General features: G+C 35.8%; 2 protein-coding genes and 1 pseudogene across 2 annotated transcripts; 1 reads left to right on the top strand and 2 right to left on the bottom strand.

Moving 5' to 3' along the window:
• The first annotated feature begins 9,281 nt into the window (after positions 1-9,281).
• LOC122020448 lies at positions 9,282-10,809 on the top strand. Its single transcript, XM_042578381.1, has one exon. It carries the CDS (start codon positions 9,329-9,331, stop codon positions 10,619-10,621), a length of 1,293 nt encoding a protein of 430 aa, XP_042434315.1. The 5' UTR covers positions 9,282-9,328; the 3' UTR covers positions 10,622-10,809.
• Positions 10,810-10,828: 19 nt separating this feature from the next.
• LOC122020449 (40S ribosomal protein S25-like) lies at positions 10,829-13,483 on the bottom strand. Its single transcript, XM_042578382.1, has 4 exons — positions 13,334-13,483; positions 13,153-13,227; positions 12,928-13,062; positions 10,829-11,114 (listed from the first exon to the last, which is right to left on the bottom strand). The coding sequence occupies exons 1-4, from the start codon at positions 13,334-13,336 to the stop codon at positions 11,001-11,003; spliced, it is 327 nt and encodes a 108-aa protein (XP_042434316.1). The 5' UTR covers positions 13,337-13,483; the 3' UTR covers positions 10,829-11,000.
• Positions 13,484-13,758: 275 nt separating this feature from the next.
• On the bottom strand, positions 13,759-16,285 carry LOC122020447 (annotated as a pseudogene).
• Positions 16,286-18,461: the final 2,176 nt, after the last annotated feature.

Genomic DNA, 18,461 nt, shown 5'->3' with positions numbered 1-18,461 from the left:
TATCTCTTTTGGTATGAATTTTTTTTAAGAGAGTCTAAAAGTAAAACTAAATTATTCCTAAAATAGATAATATCATATTAGTACGATGATATGTGAATATCCTCCCATCACAACCTAACCAATCAATAAAATAATTAACTTATCCTAATGAAATTTATTTATTTATTACTTTTATTTTGACTATTTTAAAATAAGAACTTACTACGCAAATTTTAACCTTCTTTTCTATGATTTCCGCTTTATACTTTTTTTTTAATAGAAAATATAAATTTAAACATCATCATTAAATTTTATTATACCTTTTATCTCATATTATAAATTTAACTAAACTAGTATATTATTTTTATCCATTGTCTCGAGGCAGGATCTCCTGGACCATTTTTTTGTGGTCCAAGGGATATACCACTTATATTTGTGGTCAGATCGTGGCCGCGATCTGATCGCAAATGGTTGCGATCCCTTCTTGTATTCATCGTCCCCATCAGGTTATAATTTTTGTTCAAAACGAGTGGTCGGAGGTCGCCCGAAGACCTCTGGTGGTGGATAAGTGACTAAGTTACTCGGTGCCAAGCAAGGGTGTTCTCTGAGCGACCTCCGGCCGCTCGCACCGAACAAAAACTACAATATGGTGAGGACGATGAATCTAAAAAGGGATCGCAACTATTTGTGATCGGATCATGATCGTGATCCGACTGTAAATACGAATGATATATCTCCTAGATAAAAAAATGGTCCAAACAAACTGTGCTCCCATTGCTTTATATTACAAAAGGTAAGTATCAAATCATTTATATCCGTACAAGTCATAATGCATCATCTAATTAAATTAATCTATGCTTGATGCGTGGATCCTTTGGCAGATATTTTTCACATGTAGGAAATTCAACAACCTTAGGATACTTGGATGAATCAACTACGTCACCTCATTAATTATTTTAAGATTGCTTAAAGTTGGATGTCTAACTATCTTAAAAGTTTGAATTCACTAATACACCTAATAACTTTGTGATTTCTTTAAATAGATCTTGATTATCTTATACTATAAGATTTATCAGGTTTATCGATGAAATAATATTCTATCGGTGTTTATTTTATATTAACAATGAAAGTTAAATTTCATCGGTAATTGAAAAAACAAAGAGCTATGGATATTTTTTTTTTCAGGATTCCCGATGGGATCCTATTTTCGTCAGGAATTCCCGACGAAATTTAGAATTTCGTCAGGAATTTCTGATGGAAAATATGATTCCGTCGGAACTCACGAAATTATTTCGGCACCAGTGCCCTTCCTTTCTTTTATGCGCATGTGACTTCTTTCTGGTGATGATTTTCTTCAGGTAATCTCCTTCTCTCATTTTTTTTATCTCCTTCCAAATCTTTGACGGTTGCCAGTGTTTTCGCTCACCAACACGTGGTTAGCAGCATTTTCACATGCTAGCACGTGGCTGGCTGCGTTTCCGACCGCCAGCATGTGACTGGTCGCATTTTTGGGTGCCAGCACGTGACAAGCGGGGTTTCTAGCTGCCAGCACGCGACTAGTGGTGTTTCTGGCCGCCAACATACGGCTGCCGTCTGGCGGCATTTTCGACCGCTAGCACGAGTTGTTGTTGTGTCCGACTCGTGTTCGGCCACCAGCCGTGTGCTAGCGGTGTGTTTGGCTGCCAACCGCATGCTAGCGACTGTGCAGGTCGCCAGCCGTGTACTTGCGGTTGTGTCGATGGCTAGCATGAGGGTGGTGCCTTTGTGGGTTGCCAGCATGAGGCCAGCGTCTGTGCCAGCCGCTAACATGAGATTGACGGTTGATGGTAGCGACTGTTAGCAGTGGTTGCTAGCAACAACAACGGCTATTGGTAGCAGCAACGGCTGGCAGCGACAGCGGCTGTTGGCAGTGCCCGGCCGTCATCTCGCCCTAATCGCAAGCTCGTTATTACGAGCTCGGTTCGTTACATACTCTTTTGTTATGTTTGTTTGTGATTAAATTTTATTATTTTATTATTTTTATGTAATATACTATATTTACTGCTCTTCTCCAGCTAGCTACTACTCTTCTTCATGTATAATTTAACAAACAATATTTTTTAGTTATTTTACATAGTTGAATTTAGATGTATTTTAAAAGATAACATTGTTTGTTATTTGGCTGATATGAAATTTATATTTTTTTATCTAATCTAAAACATATGAAAAAATAATCTAAGTTTCACGTGATTACATAAGTTGAATGTTCAATAGAAATGAACATTACGTCTGATTTAACATATTAGGTTGTTGAATAAAAACTACCAACGCTATATTATGTTAGATTGTTTTATTTAAGCTTAAATTAAATTGTACAAGTTTAACAATGTTTTAGATTTTATTCTCATTAGATGACAATGTCTATTAATAAAATTTAGATGTATAATCGATTAAAAAATAGATTTATTAGAGATGATTTTATTACTGAAGTGGAAGAGTTTGTAAATTTACTAACAGTCATCCAGAATATATGAATGGTACCAAGTTACGATATCCGTATAATTATTTGAAATGTAGAAATAGAACCTTCTGTGATAAGAATACCGTGAAAATACATATACGTAGAAATAGTTTTGTGCCAAAAGATAATCACATCTAATTAGATGTTTTGCCAACCTTAGGGCTTCAGCAAAGATATAAAATCTCAATTTCCATGCTTATTTATTATGATAACTTGCGTTGCAAGGTGGTCTCTATCTCAGTGCTCTTGTGAAAACAACCAAACTCATTTGGATCGATGTACATTTGTCTTAGTGTTCAATATCTCCATTCCATGGTAAGTTTGATATATACTCTAATACATATATATAAATATATGGAAGAAGACCTAATCACGAGCATGTAATATATGCTATTATCCAACTATCACTATCAATCAATAAAAGTGGCCCTTGTGATTAATAGTAAGGTATGCAATAGCTGAAACTTGTTGGAAACGAGTTGTTTCGTCCAATTAACTTACTGAATCATTGCAAGGAAAGGAAACTCGACAAAGTTCCACTATCTTAATTACTGTCACTATCGAAAAGAAAATAGCCGAATTAGCTTGAGCTCTGAGAGAAGGACTTCTCTTCTTTGTCTTGGTCTTTGAGAAGCAATGAATTCTCCTACACTACAAGAAAATACGATTTCATTGACAAAAAATTTCATCTGAGAGTCAGTTTTTCGTCTATAAAGAATATTTGAGATAAATATTCTATTCCAAAAATTAGTTAGTGAAAGTCCCGTGATTAATTTTGAGATGGAAATATTTCATTTGTAATTTCAAAAATTATTTATGAATTTATTTTTAATTTAATCAAATGAAATTAATTTCAAATATAAATTTTATTTCTAATTTTATTTTGAATTTGTCATGTCGGTTTCAAATATAATTTTAATCTGTTTATAAATCCACATAGATTTATTTTCAAATTTATTACTATTTTTATATTATATTGTATTTTTATATTTCATATCTACATATTACTTTGCAATAAACAATCACACATTTCAAATAAATTAAAAATGATTATTTTCTAAATCTAAAGGTACAATACAATTAACATTGAGATAAATAAATATTCACATCGTCTCAATAAATGATCACACATTATGATTTTAATTTTCTTCCCCTTTCAATAATATCTTCCTCAATCTTCTTGCTAGTAGCATGCATGCATTCAATTTTTGTGATAATTTTTTGTTCATCTCATTAGAGCAAATTTATTGAAATTTGAATTATTTGATCTTCTAAAGTATCGATTGTGTTCAAATCCATACACTCTCCCCTTATATGAGTGATCCACCACATCACATAAGATTATCAATATTTTTTTTTCTTTCTATATTGATCATGTTCATATTACAATAACTTATATTAGTCTAATAAATATAAAAACAAGATGCACACAATATGTAATTAAAAAGTAATGAACAATTAATTATTTTGACTTATACTAATGCAAATTGATTTGTTGTCCACGAACTCTCTGCATGATACCATCGCTAAAAATTAAAAAAAGAATGTTGACAGATTTTCCAATAATAAAAGCAAGTATTTTAAATCTTTGTACCGACTTAAGCTCGGAGATTATGCCAAATATTCAGAATAAATGGAAATATCATTTAGACATGTGAAAGTGCCATCTTTAAGGGCATCCATAGTGTCGACTACATTGCCTCTGTGGCCAATGGAAGAGACCTCCTTCGATTAAACGAAGGAGCCGCTCCTTGGTTTTTCTTTTTTTAATATTAAAATGTTTTTTAATTTATTTTAAAGGAATTGTTGAAAGGTATTTTTGATAGTGATATCTATTAAGAAGTTGTTGAAAATTTTTTTTAATAGTGGAGAGATGTATAAGATTTTTTACTTTTGACGTAAACCTGATGTGGTATCGAAGGACCTAATGGAAAACTTTCACGACTATAGATGCTCTAAAAAAGGTCAAAGAAAATAATGAGTCATTGATCAAGTCAAGAAGTTAACAATCCAATCTCATAAAAATTTTCTTCTCTATTATGTTTAAGAGAAAAAAAACAATTATTAAAATGCACTTTAAAGCGGCCAAGTGTAATACAACACATCAATACTAACAATAACGTGGAAAGGAACCGGTAAAAAAAGTACCTTCTTGTGTTAATCAGAGAGATTTACAGAAGACAACCTCATCCTTGAAAGTTTAAAAGAAACCCTTTGCAATAAGAACAAAATCCTAGATCTTAACATCATCTCAAGTATTGCAACCATTGTGAATCAGTGAAAAAGAGATGTAGATTTAAAAACCTAGATTCCGTAATGTGGTTTAGAGAGAAAAAATCTTGATTCAGTCGCTTTCGATCTTGGCGAAGGTAGCATTGTTGAGCATTGGAGGCTTACCAATGGCGGCTTTGAAATGGTTGCGGGCATCCTCGCTGTCGTGGGTGTCCTTGCCATCGTGTGAGGCGGCCTAGGTGTCTTCGTAGCCACCGAGGTGCACAACCTTGTGCACATATAAGGAGGCCCGGTTACGAAAAGAAATTAGGTTAGAAGGAGCCCGATTTTAAGCGAAAGGAAAAGGAAAAGGATTTGTATTATATTTTTAAAATGAAATACATTTGTATTTCCATAACAAATATATCACTCATATAAATTTCAAAGGATTTTTTTTAGTCCTCAGGGTGTAGCACAGACGGTAGATGTATGACATTTCTGATATAATGGTTAATTAGGGGTCCTCCCTCCATATCCGTGGACCGTTGATAGCGGATTTACCTTTGAAATGATTTTTTTATCTCAATTTTTTTCATTAAATTTTAATGAATTTTTAATAAAAAATTATATGATTTCAAATTATATTTGTAATCCATATTTTTTTATTTATTAAAATTATTTATAAATTTGTCACAAATTTATTTCAATTTTTGTCTTAGTTTTTTTTTAAAAATATTATATTTTATAAACAAACTACTAATTCAATAGCAAATTCAATTCTCATTTAAATAAATCTGAAATAAATTTTATTTTTTTAAAAAAAAATCCGTCTCTAATTTATATATAACAGATATTTTTCTATCATAATTTTTAATTAAATTTTAAATAAATTTTTGATAGAAAATATACAATTTAAAGTTTGTTTGTAATTCATATTTATTTTTATTTATAAAAAATTATTTATAATTTCATCTCAAATTCATTTCGAATTGCATCTCATTTTTTTTTTTTCAAATATTGTATTTTATAAATGAACTACTAATTATGTAGCAAATCCATATCTGAATTATATAAGTCTGAAATTGATTTATTTTTATCTAAAAATTTATTTCTAATTTATATAAATTTGAAATTTTTTTCATCTCAATTTTTCATTAAATTTTAAATATTTTTTTTACATAAATTATATACGGTTTAAATTTTTGTTTGTAATCCATATTTATTTTTATTTATAAAAATATATTTATAACTTCTTCTCAAATTCATTTCAAATTTTATCTTAATTTTTTTCAAATATTATAGTTTATAAATCAACTATTAATTTTGTAGTAAATCTATCTTATTTATAAGTTTGAAATGGATTTTATATTGAGGTCCAATCAAAGTTCTACGTTGAAATGATTTAATAAAGATCAAAATATTAAAAGGATATAGGATATCTCCATTAGCATGACGCTTATGAATAGAGTCCAAAAGCAAAGCTATGAGGGTATAAGCCCAAAGTGGACAATATCATACCATTGTGGGGATGTGTGGACATTCTTTGGGTACAACAAAGAGTATCAAAATCATGGTCCAAACCAGATGTAATGTGAGATGCCCTTGAACGAAGTTAAGGGTAGGCTCGGAGCGGGTTAGGGTGACTGAATGCTTACAGGAGAGGCCCGAAATAGGTCAAGAGTGACTGGATGCTCACGAGGAGGCCTAGACCATGAGAGTAATGGTAGTCCTTCGTCGGACGGGAAAATTGTTGGGGTTCAATCAAAGTCCCACATTAGAAAGATTTGGTAAAGATCATATGATTAAAAGGACGTAAGATATCTCCACGAGGGTGAGCAGGTCAGGATGATTGGATGCTTACGGGGAGACCTAGACCATGAGAGTAATGGTGGTTCTTCGTTTGACGGGAAGATTGTTGGACTTCAATCAAAGTCCCACATTAGAAAGATTTAGTAAAAATCAGAGGGTTAAAAGGACGTGGATATCTCCACGAGGGTCTATGTTGGTGCGGGAAATATTAGACGATCAAATCTGAGTTTTGATTATGACAAAGGGTTCAAAGTTAAGGTTATTTGTTGTCTAACAAGTTTAAATGAGATTACAGGAAAGTCCTAAGTGTTCTTAGGCAAAAGCCCTAGTTGCGGTTAGGCAGGTGGAAAACCCTAAGGGGTGGTAACCCTAGGTGGAAAGTCTTGACGGGTCGAACGCTTTAGACAAAATCCTAGAGTCGGAGACTTTAGGTTGAAATTTTGGTGTCGCGAACCGGGTGGAAGTCAGACGGGTCGTGGAGAGAACGACCAACATGAAGACTGAAATATGCAACATGTAAACTCTCCTAAGAGGAGTAGGTGAGGGCGCGTTCCCCGATGAGGGAAACAGTAGGTATCGATTCGATTTAGGGTTTCCGAGAAACTCGAAGTCAGAACAGGACAGTCCGGTGACTGTCAAATACTTTTATTTATCTTATATTATTATGCTAACTTGGTGTTACAGGGTATACTTTATTTGTGGACTAATATGTCTTGCAGGAATGAAGTTGCCAAAGGGAATGCTCGGATAAACAGTGTCCGAGGTGCCTCGGGGTTGTTGGAGGCACCTCGGGCGCCTTGGTTGGAACTGCGCAGGAAGCAGGACAGAAGGCGCCTTCCAAGGATGCTGAAGGTGCCTTGAACGCTGGATGGAGGGCACCCTCCATGGAACTTGGAGGCGCCTTTGGGTAGATAAGCAGCGCAGACATCAGAGCTTATCAGCATCGCGGAAAAGAGGATAAACCTTGGCTGGAGGCGCCTCCTATGGAGGTTGGAGGCACCCTCAACAGGCTATTTAAACTAGTATCGAGCAAATGCACAGGTATAACACAAAATCGTGATCCTTCTTTTATGCGCTGCTCCAAAGACGATCCGAAGAAACCGTAGCACTGCTCTGACAACCTGAAGCCTAAAATTTCTCATTCTTAATTGTTGGTATACTTTTTTTGCACTTACATTATATATCTCTTGTAATTTGTAAAGATTTTACGATTGATTAGTGATTGGCCATCGAAAGCACTCTCACGTGCGGGCCTTGGAGTAGGAATCGCCACAGGCTCCGAACCAAGTAAAATCTTGGTGTTTGTATTTGATTTCTGTTTATTCCGCTACGTGTTTACTCGATTATTTCTTAACAAACGAATTAGCCACGAATGCTATTCACTCCTCCCTCCTCTAGTGTTTTTCGATCCTACAGCCTAGACCCAAAATAAACAATACCATACCATTATGAAAATATATGGACATCCTTTTAGCACATCATTTTATTTTCATTTAAAAATCTATCTTTAATTTATTTAAATTAAGAAGGGATTTTTCCATCTCAATTTTTCATTAAATTTCAAATAAATATTTTGACAAAGATTATACAATTTTAAATTCTATAATTTTTATTTATAAATATTTAATTATAGTTTTATCTCAAATTCATTTTAAATTTAAAACGGTTTCAAAAAACTTATCTATAATTTATATAAATTTAAAACGATTTTTTCCTCTATCAATTTTTCAGTAAATTTTAAATATTTTGTTTAGAAAATTTTCATTTTTTTGGTATTTAATTTATTTTTTTGTAGTTCCGTCAAATTCATTTCATTTTTATATTTTAATTTCGTCTCAAAAATCTTATTTTCTTGTTATGCTTGATGTTCTTTTTCACCTTCAATAATTCGATAGTTTAATGATTGAAATCATCATTAGTCACGATAGTTTAATGACTGAGATCATCGTTAGAGTGACTGTAATGTTGGATTTACAAAACTCAAAAAGTTAGGTTTTGTAAATCTAATAGCATTGCAATTGATGTGGGTTTTACAAATTCAAGAATTCAGCATCTAAAATTGGATGCTGAATTTAAAATAATTTAAAAAGAACAAGAATGAGTGTCAAAAGTAAAGGTGTTATATAAGAATTTACATATAAAGGAAATAAATTAAGATTGGAGTTAATTATTATATATTAATTATTAAATTAATAATTTATTAAAAGTTATTAAATAAAACTAATATATATTATTAATAGATTAATTAATATGTATATTATAAATATATATTTATGATAATATATAAATAAATATTATAAATAAAGATAGTAAATAGAAAATGTAGATAGTAAATAAAAGAGGTTTATAAAAATTATGAATTTTTTAAGTCCCATAATAAAATTGAATTTATAGGTTCATGTTGCTATTACCCTTAAGAAAACTAGTCAACCCAACTAAAAAACTAGACTTTGATTTTGTCTTGATTTGATTTTCCAATTATACTAGATATGTAATCAAATGAGAGAATCAATTGGTGTTGTTGCTTCATAAAAATCTCTAAAATAGTGTTATCTACTTTAATATTAAATGGATAAAACTGTCTTTCTATAGATTTGACATAATAATAGTTATTCATCCAAGTTATTTGTTCTAATATTAGTGATATATATATATATATATATATATATATATATATATATATATATATATATATATATATATATATATATAATTTCTTTTCCGACCGTTGGAACCCGTTGGAACGAATAAAAGGGAAAAATAATGTCGAGTAGCCGTTACTTTTGGGAGGTACAAAGACTCCACTCACCGAGAAGGAAGTTACTGATCATGGGCTGCATTGCCTCCAAGCCGCTCTCCACCGACGATCTCGACGGCGGAATCTTCTTCTCCGACCACGTTGTCTCGCTCACCTCCACCACCTACGGCGCCCTAAATCTCGAACGGGATGAACCCGACCGGCAAGCAGAGGAACGGGAAGTCATCAAGAGGGAATGCCAGCGACCTCCTCCTCTTGACGTTTCCTTCCTTAACAGAGTCGTCGCAAAGGAAGAGCCGATGGAGATTATCGACGCACGGGAACTCATGGAGGACCTCGCCGACGAGACGCCATTTTGGACCCCGCTTAAGAAGCAGGAAAAATCTCACCTTTCGACTCCGCTGGCTTCAGCGGCGAAGCAAAAGAGGAGATTGACGGGGAAGGAGAACGCGTCGGCGCGGCCGCAGGAGTCAAAAAGGTGGGATTTTGACTTGAATCGGATACTGAGGCCCTTCAGTCCTTCCGACAACAAAAAGCAGATTCCAGCGCCGACTCAGGGGAAGAAGAGAAATCTCACACCGGCGAGAGATTCCGTCGGTTCTGCTTCGAGGAGGAGCCTTAGTCCTGTCTTCGACCCCAAGTTCCTCTCTTCTCTGGACAACACCAAGCGGATTCCGACGCCAACTCCAGGGAAGAAGAGAAACCTCACACCGCCGGCATCGGCGAGAGATTCCGTAGGTTCTGCCTGGAGGAGGAGCCTTAGTCCTGTTTTCGATCCCGTGTTTATCGATTCTCTGGAGAGGGAGCATCTGCAGGAAGGAGAAAGGATCAAAAAGAAGGTAACTTTAGTTCCTAGAACCCAAAACGCCCGCGATTCCGCTCTATTGCTTCAATCTTTCGACGAAATGTGCCCGCCGGGAGGCAAGAACACGGTGGTCTTCTACTCGACGACGCTGCGGGGTATCAGGAAGACCTTCGAGCACTGCAACGCCGTCAGGTCCGCGCTCGAATCTCACCGTGTCCAGTTCATGGAGCGGGACATTTCGATGGACTCGGGATACAGAGAAGAGGTGCGGTCGCTGATGGGAGCGAAAGAAGTAAGCATTCCGATGGTTTTCGTGAAGGGAAGGCTCGTCGGCGGCGCGGAGGAGGTGCTGAAGTTGGAGGAGGAGGGGAAGCTGGGGCTGTTGCTAAACGAACTTCCGAGGGTGACGACGGTGTGCGAGGCCTGCGCAGGCGTGAGGTTCGTCATGTGCATGGACTGCAACGGCAGCTGCAAGGTGTTGGATGAGGAGCAGAAGAAGACGGTGAAATGTCAAGCGTGCAACGAAAATGGTCTCATCCATTGCCCCACTTGTTGCTGAGTATGCATGCAACACTACTTTTTAATTGTGTAATTAGCTTGTACAATTTTTGTTTATCCTTGTTTGAAGATGGAAATTGTAATTAGTATGTATTCTTATCTTCAGTCTTGTGTCTGACTGATTGATTTGTATCAGATTATCTTTTCTGAGTAGTTAACGGTTACTGGCTTTCTGTGTTTGAAGATTAACAAAATTGTTACCTAAAAGTATAAAAATACTTCAGACAGACTTTTGTCTTTAGTATTGGTGGCTCTAGTTAAACTTTTGGAAAATAACCACATGTAGGATGAGTTTCACTCCAGAACAGCAGCATGAAAATAACATCTGATGATAAACGAAAACATGTTTCAGTTCCTAGTGAACTACAATGAGAGACTTGTCAAGTATTGGTGGCTCTAGTGTAGATTTGTTGGCTTGAGTGAGCAGATACCATCCTGATAGCTCCCCTTGCCATCAGATCCTTTATTGCCCTCCTTGCAAGCGAACCATTAATCTGAAGACAAATAAGAACTATCTCAGTTCAAGTCTTCTTTTGAAAAAGAACTAAACGGAAGCCCCTCAATCCATACAAATTTCATTCGACTTACAAACAAACAGTTATTTTAGACATTGGAAGTGTATGGAGAGCAAATAACAATACCAACTAAGATGAAGAAAATCTGTAGAGACAAAAACTAAAATTTACCGATTAATATCTAATACAAAATAAGTAGGCAAAGATGACCCTACAGCAGCTGCAATAAGAAATCTCACAGATTATCACAAACTAGTAGAATGGCCAGGTAAGAACTTGAATAAACTGCCAAACTACAATTTAGAACAATCGGTTAAATATTTTAAGAATGTATATTAATTTGAAATGAAGTGAATAAATTAACTAAAACACATGAGCAAAAGAAAGCACTGGACTGACAATCATCAAAAGTACAGTTACTTTGTCAAAGCAAAGATCGGCCAAAGATAGTAACACAACATAATGTTACCAATGAACAGATCCATGTTTTCAGGGCTGATGATAGTAAAAAAGACCCATCACAAGAAAATTAAGTGGCATAACATAGGCAGAACTTTAAAGTGGCACAGCGTAATACAACTATGAAGACCACACATCTCACATAACAGTGAATCCAATTAAAACGCACTTACAAAAAAAATAGTTCTTTTAAATAAAAAAAATCTATACCAACTTTTTATATCATACACATTAGATCTTGAATTGACTAACCTTACTCCAATTTAATTAATCTTATATATTTTTACATGAATTATATAGTTATAGTGTCATGAAATGATAAGGAATAGAGTAATAAAGTATGACAGGAATCACATGCTTTTTGCCAAAGAGATCAATTTTACCAAAGCATCAATATTACCCAACACAAATAAAGTAGTGACACAGCTAAATGATTAACTCTGAAACTCATTAGAGCATCCACAATAAGACCAAATATTTCTCCTAAATATTTATGGTTCTTGTATCCACATTATCAATCTAATATCTTACTCGCCAAATATCCCAAATCCTCAAAACCAAATATTTATGAGATCCATCTATCAAATCTCACTCTAAATATCCTAAATTTCACAATTAAATATTTATCCAATTAAATATTTATGGATCTCACTATCACTTTATTAATTTATATTTAATTTTACCTTTAAATCAAATTAATTATATTTATTAATATTTCAATTTAATATATTTCATGAATAGTTTCATAAATAATTTTTTCTTAGTATTTATTTATATATTTTAATAATTATTAAATATAATTAATTTAATAATAATATTTTATTTAACCAGAAGTTTAATATCCTCTCTCACCCACGCGCCTACATAGGTTCTCTTTAAAAAAAATTGTTAAAAAAACAAAGAGAGAGAATATGCTTGGTGATTTCACATCGCCACGAAAATATTCCTCTAGAGATATTGAGATGGGGGGATATTTGGAGAAATATCCCCCTCCAAACTATAGGTTTCGAGCCAGTAGGAAGAAGACTCCGGATTGAATGATGCATACTGAGAAACTAAATAACAACTCAATTAGGCAACTCTTTTACTCTCTCCTAATCAGTTTGAAAGAGTATAATCAAACAAACAAAATGCTTTGAATAAACCCTTGTCCCTTTTGTAAATAACAGATTGGTCAAAGGCATGGCCACAATCACATATCAAAAGGATAAGCTTTCAGTCACATACCCAGCAACAATACATCAGTTTGAGCAACAGTGTTACTGAATTCTGATCCGAATTATATCCCTTAAGAGTATGGACAATAACAAATGAATAAGTCAGGCTTTCTTACCCGCAATCTCTCAGACAGCACCGAAGGGGTGATCTGCTTGTATTTGGGAACTTCGGAGAGCATCTTATCGTAGTTCGCTTGGTCAAAGAGAACCGCATTGTTCACCTTCTCCTTCTGCTTTCCCTTGCTCCACTTCTGCAATCCAAGTACCAACCCACTTATACACCACTAAAGAAGAAAAAAATGGGAAAAGTCCAGACTTTTACAATAAAAAGGGATTCCCACCTTCTTCTTCTGCTTGCCTCCCCCAGATTTGGCCGGCTTCGAAGACGGCGGCGGGGCTTTCTCCTTCTTCGGCGCCTGTTTAGTGCACGAAAATGGTACGTAAGCAAGTCGAAATACCACAAATCACCAAGGAGGAATAAGAAGCATTAAACTTGAGAAGATGAGATCGATTTACGCTTACCATTGCTCTCGATCCTGATGCAGAGGTTGATCAGCGTGCAGAGCTAGAGGAGGCCGCGAGTGTGCGGCTCGGCGAGTGGGATTAAAAGGTGAGTACTAGGGTTTCAGCTCCTATTTGGTCTACAAAGGCCAAGCCCGGACGGCCGGGCCGGACCCAGCAATTCTATCCAATTATATATTTTTATTTTATCTCTCATAATTTAAATTTTACATTTTACTCCTATAATCTATGTTAAATTATTCAATATATTTATACATCTTTCTATTCTTCAACCGTTTTCCTTTAAAAATTATTTTGTGTCATGATCTGTTCTCAAATAAGTTTGAGTTTAATATGTCTGGAAGAATTATATTATTATTTTTTTCTAATTACATATAATTTATTTATTATAAATATTTTTATTAACTATTTCTAACAGAAATATATATTAAATATACCACTTTCTTATATTAAATCCACACACCTACAAACAAATTAGACGAGCTAAACGCCCACAGTTTCACCTCGATGCCTCTATACGTTCCACCTTGGAATTCATGACTCACAAGAATGGCGCTTCTCCCCTTGGACTTCTCCGTTGGCCAGGAAGATCTACCGGTTGGTAGTCCTCTTGCCTTTCTTCCCTTCCCGTGACTCTGGCTGTGGATTCGGTTGGGCTTTCTTTCCATGCGAATTTGCATGAACAATGCCAGATCCATTGGCAGATGATTCTTGTTCACAGCATGATGCCATCCCCTCAGTTGAAGCATCGTTAAGTGAGGTTAGAGGAGATTCATCAATCACATGTTCAGTTGCTTCCTTACGGCAAGACTCGAGGTGGAGCTCAGGGCCTGCATGACCATTCTCATCAGATGGATCTGCATTTGAAAGAGAAGCATCATCCAAAGTTGGATCTTGTCTCTCTTTCAGTGTCTTCAAGATTGCATCCTCAGGAAGTTCATCACTTGTACTGCATGCATCAGTGCAGTCAAAAGATCGACCATCTGGAATTGAAAACAAACGATTGATACTACAAAAACAGAGAAGAAACCGAAATGCATCCGCCATCAATTACCTGCGTCATGTTTGGAGCAAACACTGTGGCAATGTTGCGTGCATTCATCTTGTTTATTTGTTCTTCCTAGACAACGTCGACCATCAAATTGACAGCCCAATCCAATAGAGCAGCCTCTGTCTGTGGCAGCAAACTCGCAAGTCCGGCACAATCTTCTTCGGTTCGGCATTGCATCACCTGCTCAGATGATAGTGAGTCCAGCAACCCAGTAGGAAGCTCTCTAAACCAGGCCTGCACAAGGGTTGAAGAAAGAAAACCTGGTATCAGATGAGACCAACATGTTCTTCGAAATTGAAAGCTTGCGGTATATATCGACAACCTTTTAGATCAAAGCTTGAAAATGGATAAGCAGGCATCTATAGAATTAATGATGGCTTCAAACAGTCAGAGGGAAAAACTAATTATAGAACATTGGCATATTGAAGCAATAACTTCTTTCAAATTTCTTATATTAAAAAACAGTCAATGCTTCTAGATCTGCAAGAAACTAGCTTCATGACTTATTTGAACATGGAAGGGATTCAATAGGGATGATGAGGTTTCAGTGACACCTTTATTAAACCTGCCAACACTCTGTGGAACTACTCCATTATTTAGCTGGTCCTTGACATATTCTTCTTGAGTGTTCTCAGCGTTAATTCTGAAGATTCCTTCAGCCTGTTCATTGTTATTAAAATCATATCTGAATCTTAAATTGTGACCAAAACTGCATTTAAATTCAGCAGATATACCCGAAGGCCGCCTTGCTCAGACACATTTGTATCAGTAAAAGGATGGTTGGAACACTATTGCCTCTAGCATCATACGAGCATTGAATAGATTCTGTAGAAACGCCAAAGACAGTCGCACTGCAGAAGAATTCCAATGATGAATTACAATGTAGAATTTTTAATAACTCCTAAATTCCTTCCTCCACTCAGTTTCTTTGTTTCAAGTGATAATTGTTGTGACTTTGTTGATCGTTAAATGAATTAGTTGATAGTTTCTTCAGTAAAAAATGGAGAAGATTTTTCAGACCTTGCGCTTGGGGCTCTGCGAGGAACCTCCGGCTCGAACTCGACGGGGAGGCCGAGGAATCCATGGAAGCGATCGAAAGTGACATGGGCAACGTGGCGTACTTCGGTGGGCCACCCAATCTGCATTGAGTTGAAATCCTCGCCGCCGGCGCCGTCCGTTTCGCAACCAAGCAGCGACTTCTGGAACACCGTCAAGAACAAGGCCAACACTGACATATGTTGCCACCGCTGCTCGTCCTCCTCCCCTTCCCCATCTGTCCCTCCTCCTCCTCCTCCACAACTCTTCCTCCTTCCCCTTTTCCTCTCTATCTCGCAGCTGCCGCCGCCGCCGCCGCTAGGTCGTTCCTCCTCTGCCTCACACTCTTCGATCCCACTGCAAGGGCTTAAAAGGCCGCTGAAGCCATCATCAGAGTGGCAAGAAAGGGGACGCCTTGGAGAAGAAGGGAAGTGGGAAGGGGACCGAAGTACTTCCGCCATGGCTTAGAATTTCCGAACCAGCAAAATTGAGAAGCGTTGGTGCGAGTCAAGTAATAATTGACGGATAACAACTAGAAAAGGGAGGAGAATTAAAGATTGTTTTTGACAATACCGGTGCTACAAAGATTATCGTTTTCAAAGCAAAAACAAAAAAAGATCAGATTTTTAGGGCATGACAATTTCTATTTCCACTGTTCCAGCTTGCAGAAAGGGATGGATTAGCAGTTGGATTGAAGGAAGGGAAGTGGCGGGGTGAGGAAATCATAACAATTCCTCGAAGACTCTCTTGGTTCTCTCTCGATTTCATCTTGAGGCTTCTGAAGAAGAAGATGATGATGATTTCCGTTGGGCAAAGGGACAATAAAGACCAAGGATTTAAGGTCCTTCTACGTCTTTTGACTTTAAAATTGCAGGAAGCATTTAATTCTATAGATACATATACCATTTTGTGAGGGTGAACTTTAAAGATACATGTACCATTTTATTTTTGTCTGTCATACTAATTCTGCTTTCTTGGGACTAGCTGAAGCCTGTTCATGGTGCTTAATGTGATGATTTCCATCACTAGGTTAAGAGTTCAATTAAATTTCCCTTCACATAACTTTAAAGTATTTGGGTGAGGAATTCTTTCTTTTGCAATGTAAATACCTTTTATTAAAAAAGTTCAGTCAAACTTAATCCAAGATAGGGTTAATTTGTTTAGGTGGGACTCAAATTTCATCGAATCAGTATCCTCACTTTCATTGTCTAGTTCGTATGGACTTCGACTCAGTCTCAGATTCCCTTTCAGCCTCAGTAGCATATTGTATCTCAGTGTCAAATTTCATCTCAATCTCAAACTTCCTCTTAGTCTCAGTCTCATACTCCTGCTTTGACTTCATCTCATTCTAATATTCCCTATCAGTCTTGGACTCCATCTCAGTCTCAGATTTACTCTCAGTCTCAGTCTCTAACTCTCTCTTAGTCTCAATAGCAAACTTCATCTTAGTCTTCCTTGTTATCCATGACGACATTTTCTTCTCAGCTCCAGTCACTGACATACTTCTTCAAAATCGAATTCTGTCATTGTATTATAAGATTTTGCTTTTTTTAGGGCATTTGTGGCACGAGGAAGGGCCTATGCAATTACAGTAAGCTTTGGAAAAGGAATTGATCGTGATTTGGAACCTGTTCTATCCATGACCCCTCTTCGTTGGTATTTTCTTATTTATATTTTCTTATATATTATATTTTTTTTATATTCTGGCTCGACTAGGTGAGTCTCCTGTTGGTTGCTACTCGGAAAGCCTAGAGGTTCCACTGTACAAAAATTTTGTACAAAGGTCTGAACCTTTTCCTAGCTACCATGTGTTCTTTTAAATTAAATTTTGGATCACCTGCGGAACTTAACACGTTTGATCCAAAACTTAATCTATTCGTTCTTTTAGGTTTTGACTTGGATCTCCTGCGGGACTTAACACGTTCGACCCAAGTCACCTTAAGTTATTAATTCCATTAAATATTAATTTCCATAATCGGTTCCCAGTACTGACGTGGCGAGGCACATGACCTTCTTGGATATGGGAGCAACCACCACCGACTAGACAAAACCTTTTATAGAAAGCTAATATTTAATTTCCTAAAATAACTTTAGGTTAACCGAAAAGAACAATCAAATCATAAGGAAAAGAAAAACAAAAGAACACAACATCGAAAAACATATTCGAAACACTAAAATCATATGCCTCTTGTATTTGGTATTATTTCCAAAAATAACTAGTATGATGCGGAAAGGAAAAATACTAGTTATACCTTTTAGAAAGACCTCTTGATCTTCTACCGTATTCCTCTTCTAACCTCGGACGTTGTGTGTGTTAGGATGTATACTAAAAGCCTAGCTTTTGGTATAAACATTTATCTAGAAATAAGAATCACATTGGTCAAATGTCTACATTTGTGATAAATGTAGTTGTTCAATTAATTTATATTGTAGATAACATGGTGTGTGGTGTCACACATAGGGGATCATGTTATCAGTACCTTATAAATTATAAACAGTAGCTCACGACCAAGATGGAAAGGAACAAACCATTTGGAGGTCGTAGTGTAATTAGGTATTAGTTTATCTTAACTATATAATTACACTAGTACACTTAGAGTGTATTGAGTAGGACCATTAGAGGTCGTTTCTTTTATACTGACTTTATAAAGAAACAAAGACCTCAGTTATTATGGAAGTGTGTGCTCTTAATCCTAATATAATAATAAGCACATATATTTGATATTTATTTCTTTAATTTGTCAATGGGTGAGATTTAGTTCGATAAATCAATAAGTCCGATAAGTTGGGAAATGATATCACTTATAGTGTGTGTTGTTGATTATAGAAGGAAACTGTGTCCTAGATATACTAGGTTGAGAATGTCCCCAAGAGGAGCTCAAAAGGATTGTCATGTTAAACCCTGCAGGTGGACTTAGTCCGACATGACGATGAAGTTGAGTGGTACTACTCTTGGAGCTAGATATTAATTAAGTGAGTTGTCAGTAACTTACTTAATTAGTGGATATTTGTTATCTTAAACACAGGGAGACTAACACACTC

The sequence above is a fragment of the Zingiber officinale genome, chromosome 9A, assembly GCF_018446385.1.
Source record: "Zingiber officinale cultivar Zhangliang chromosome 9A, Zo_v1.1, whole genome shotgun sequence".
NCBI lineage: Eukaryota > Viridiplantae > Streptophyta > Magnoliopsida > Zingiberales > Zingiberaceae > Zingiber > Zingiber officinale.
The sequence above is the reverse complement of the archived record's forward strand: the minus strand, read 5'-3'. Positions and strand labels throughout refer to the sequence as shown.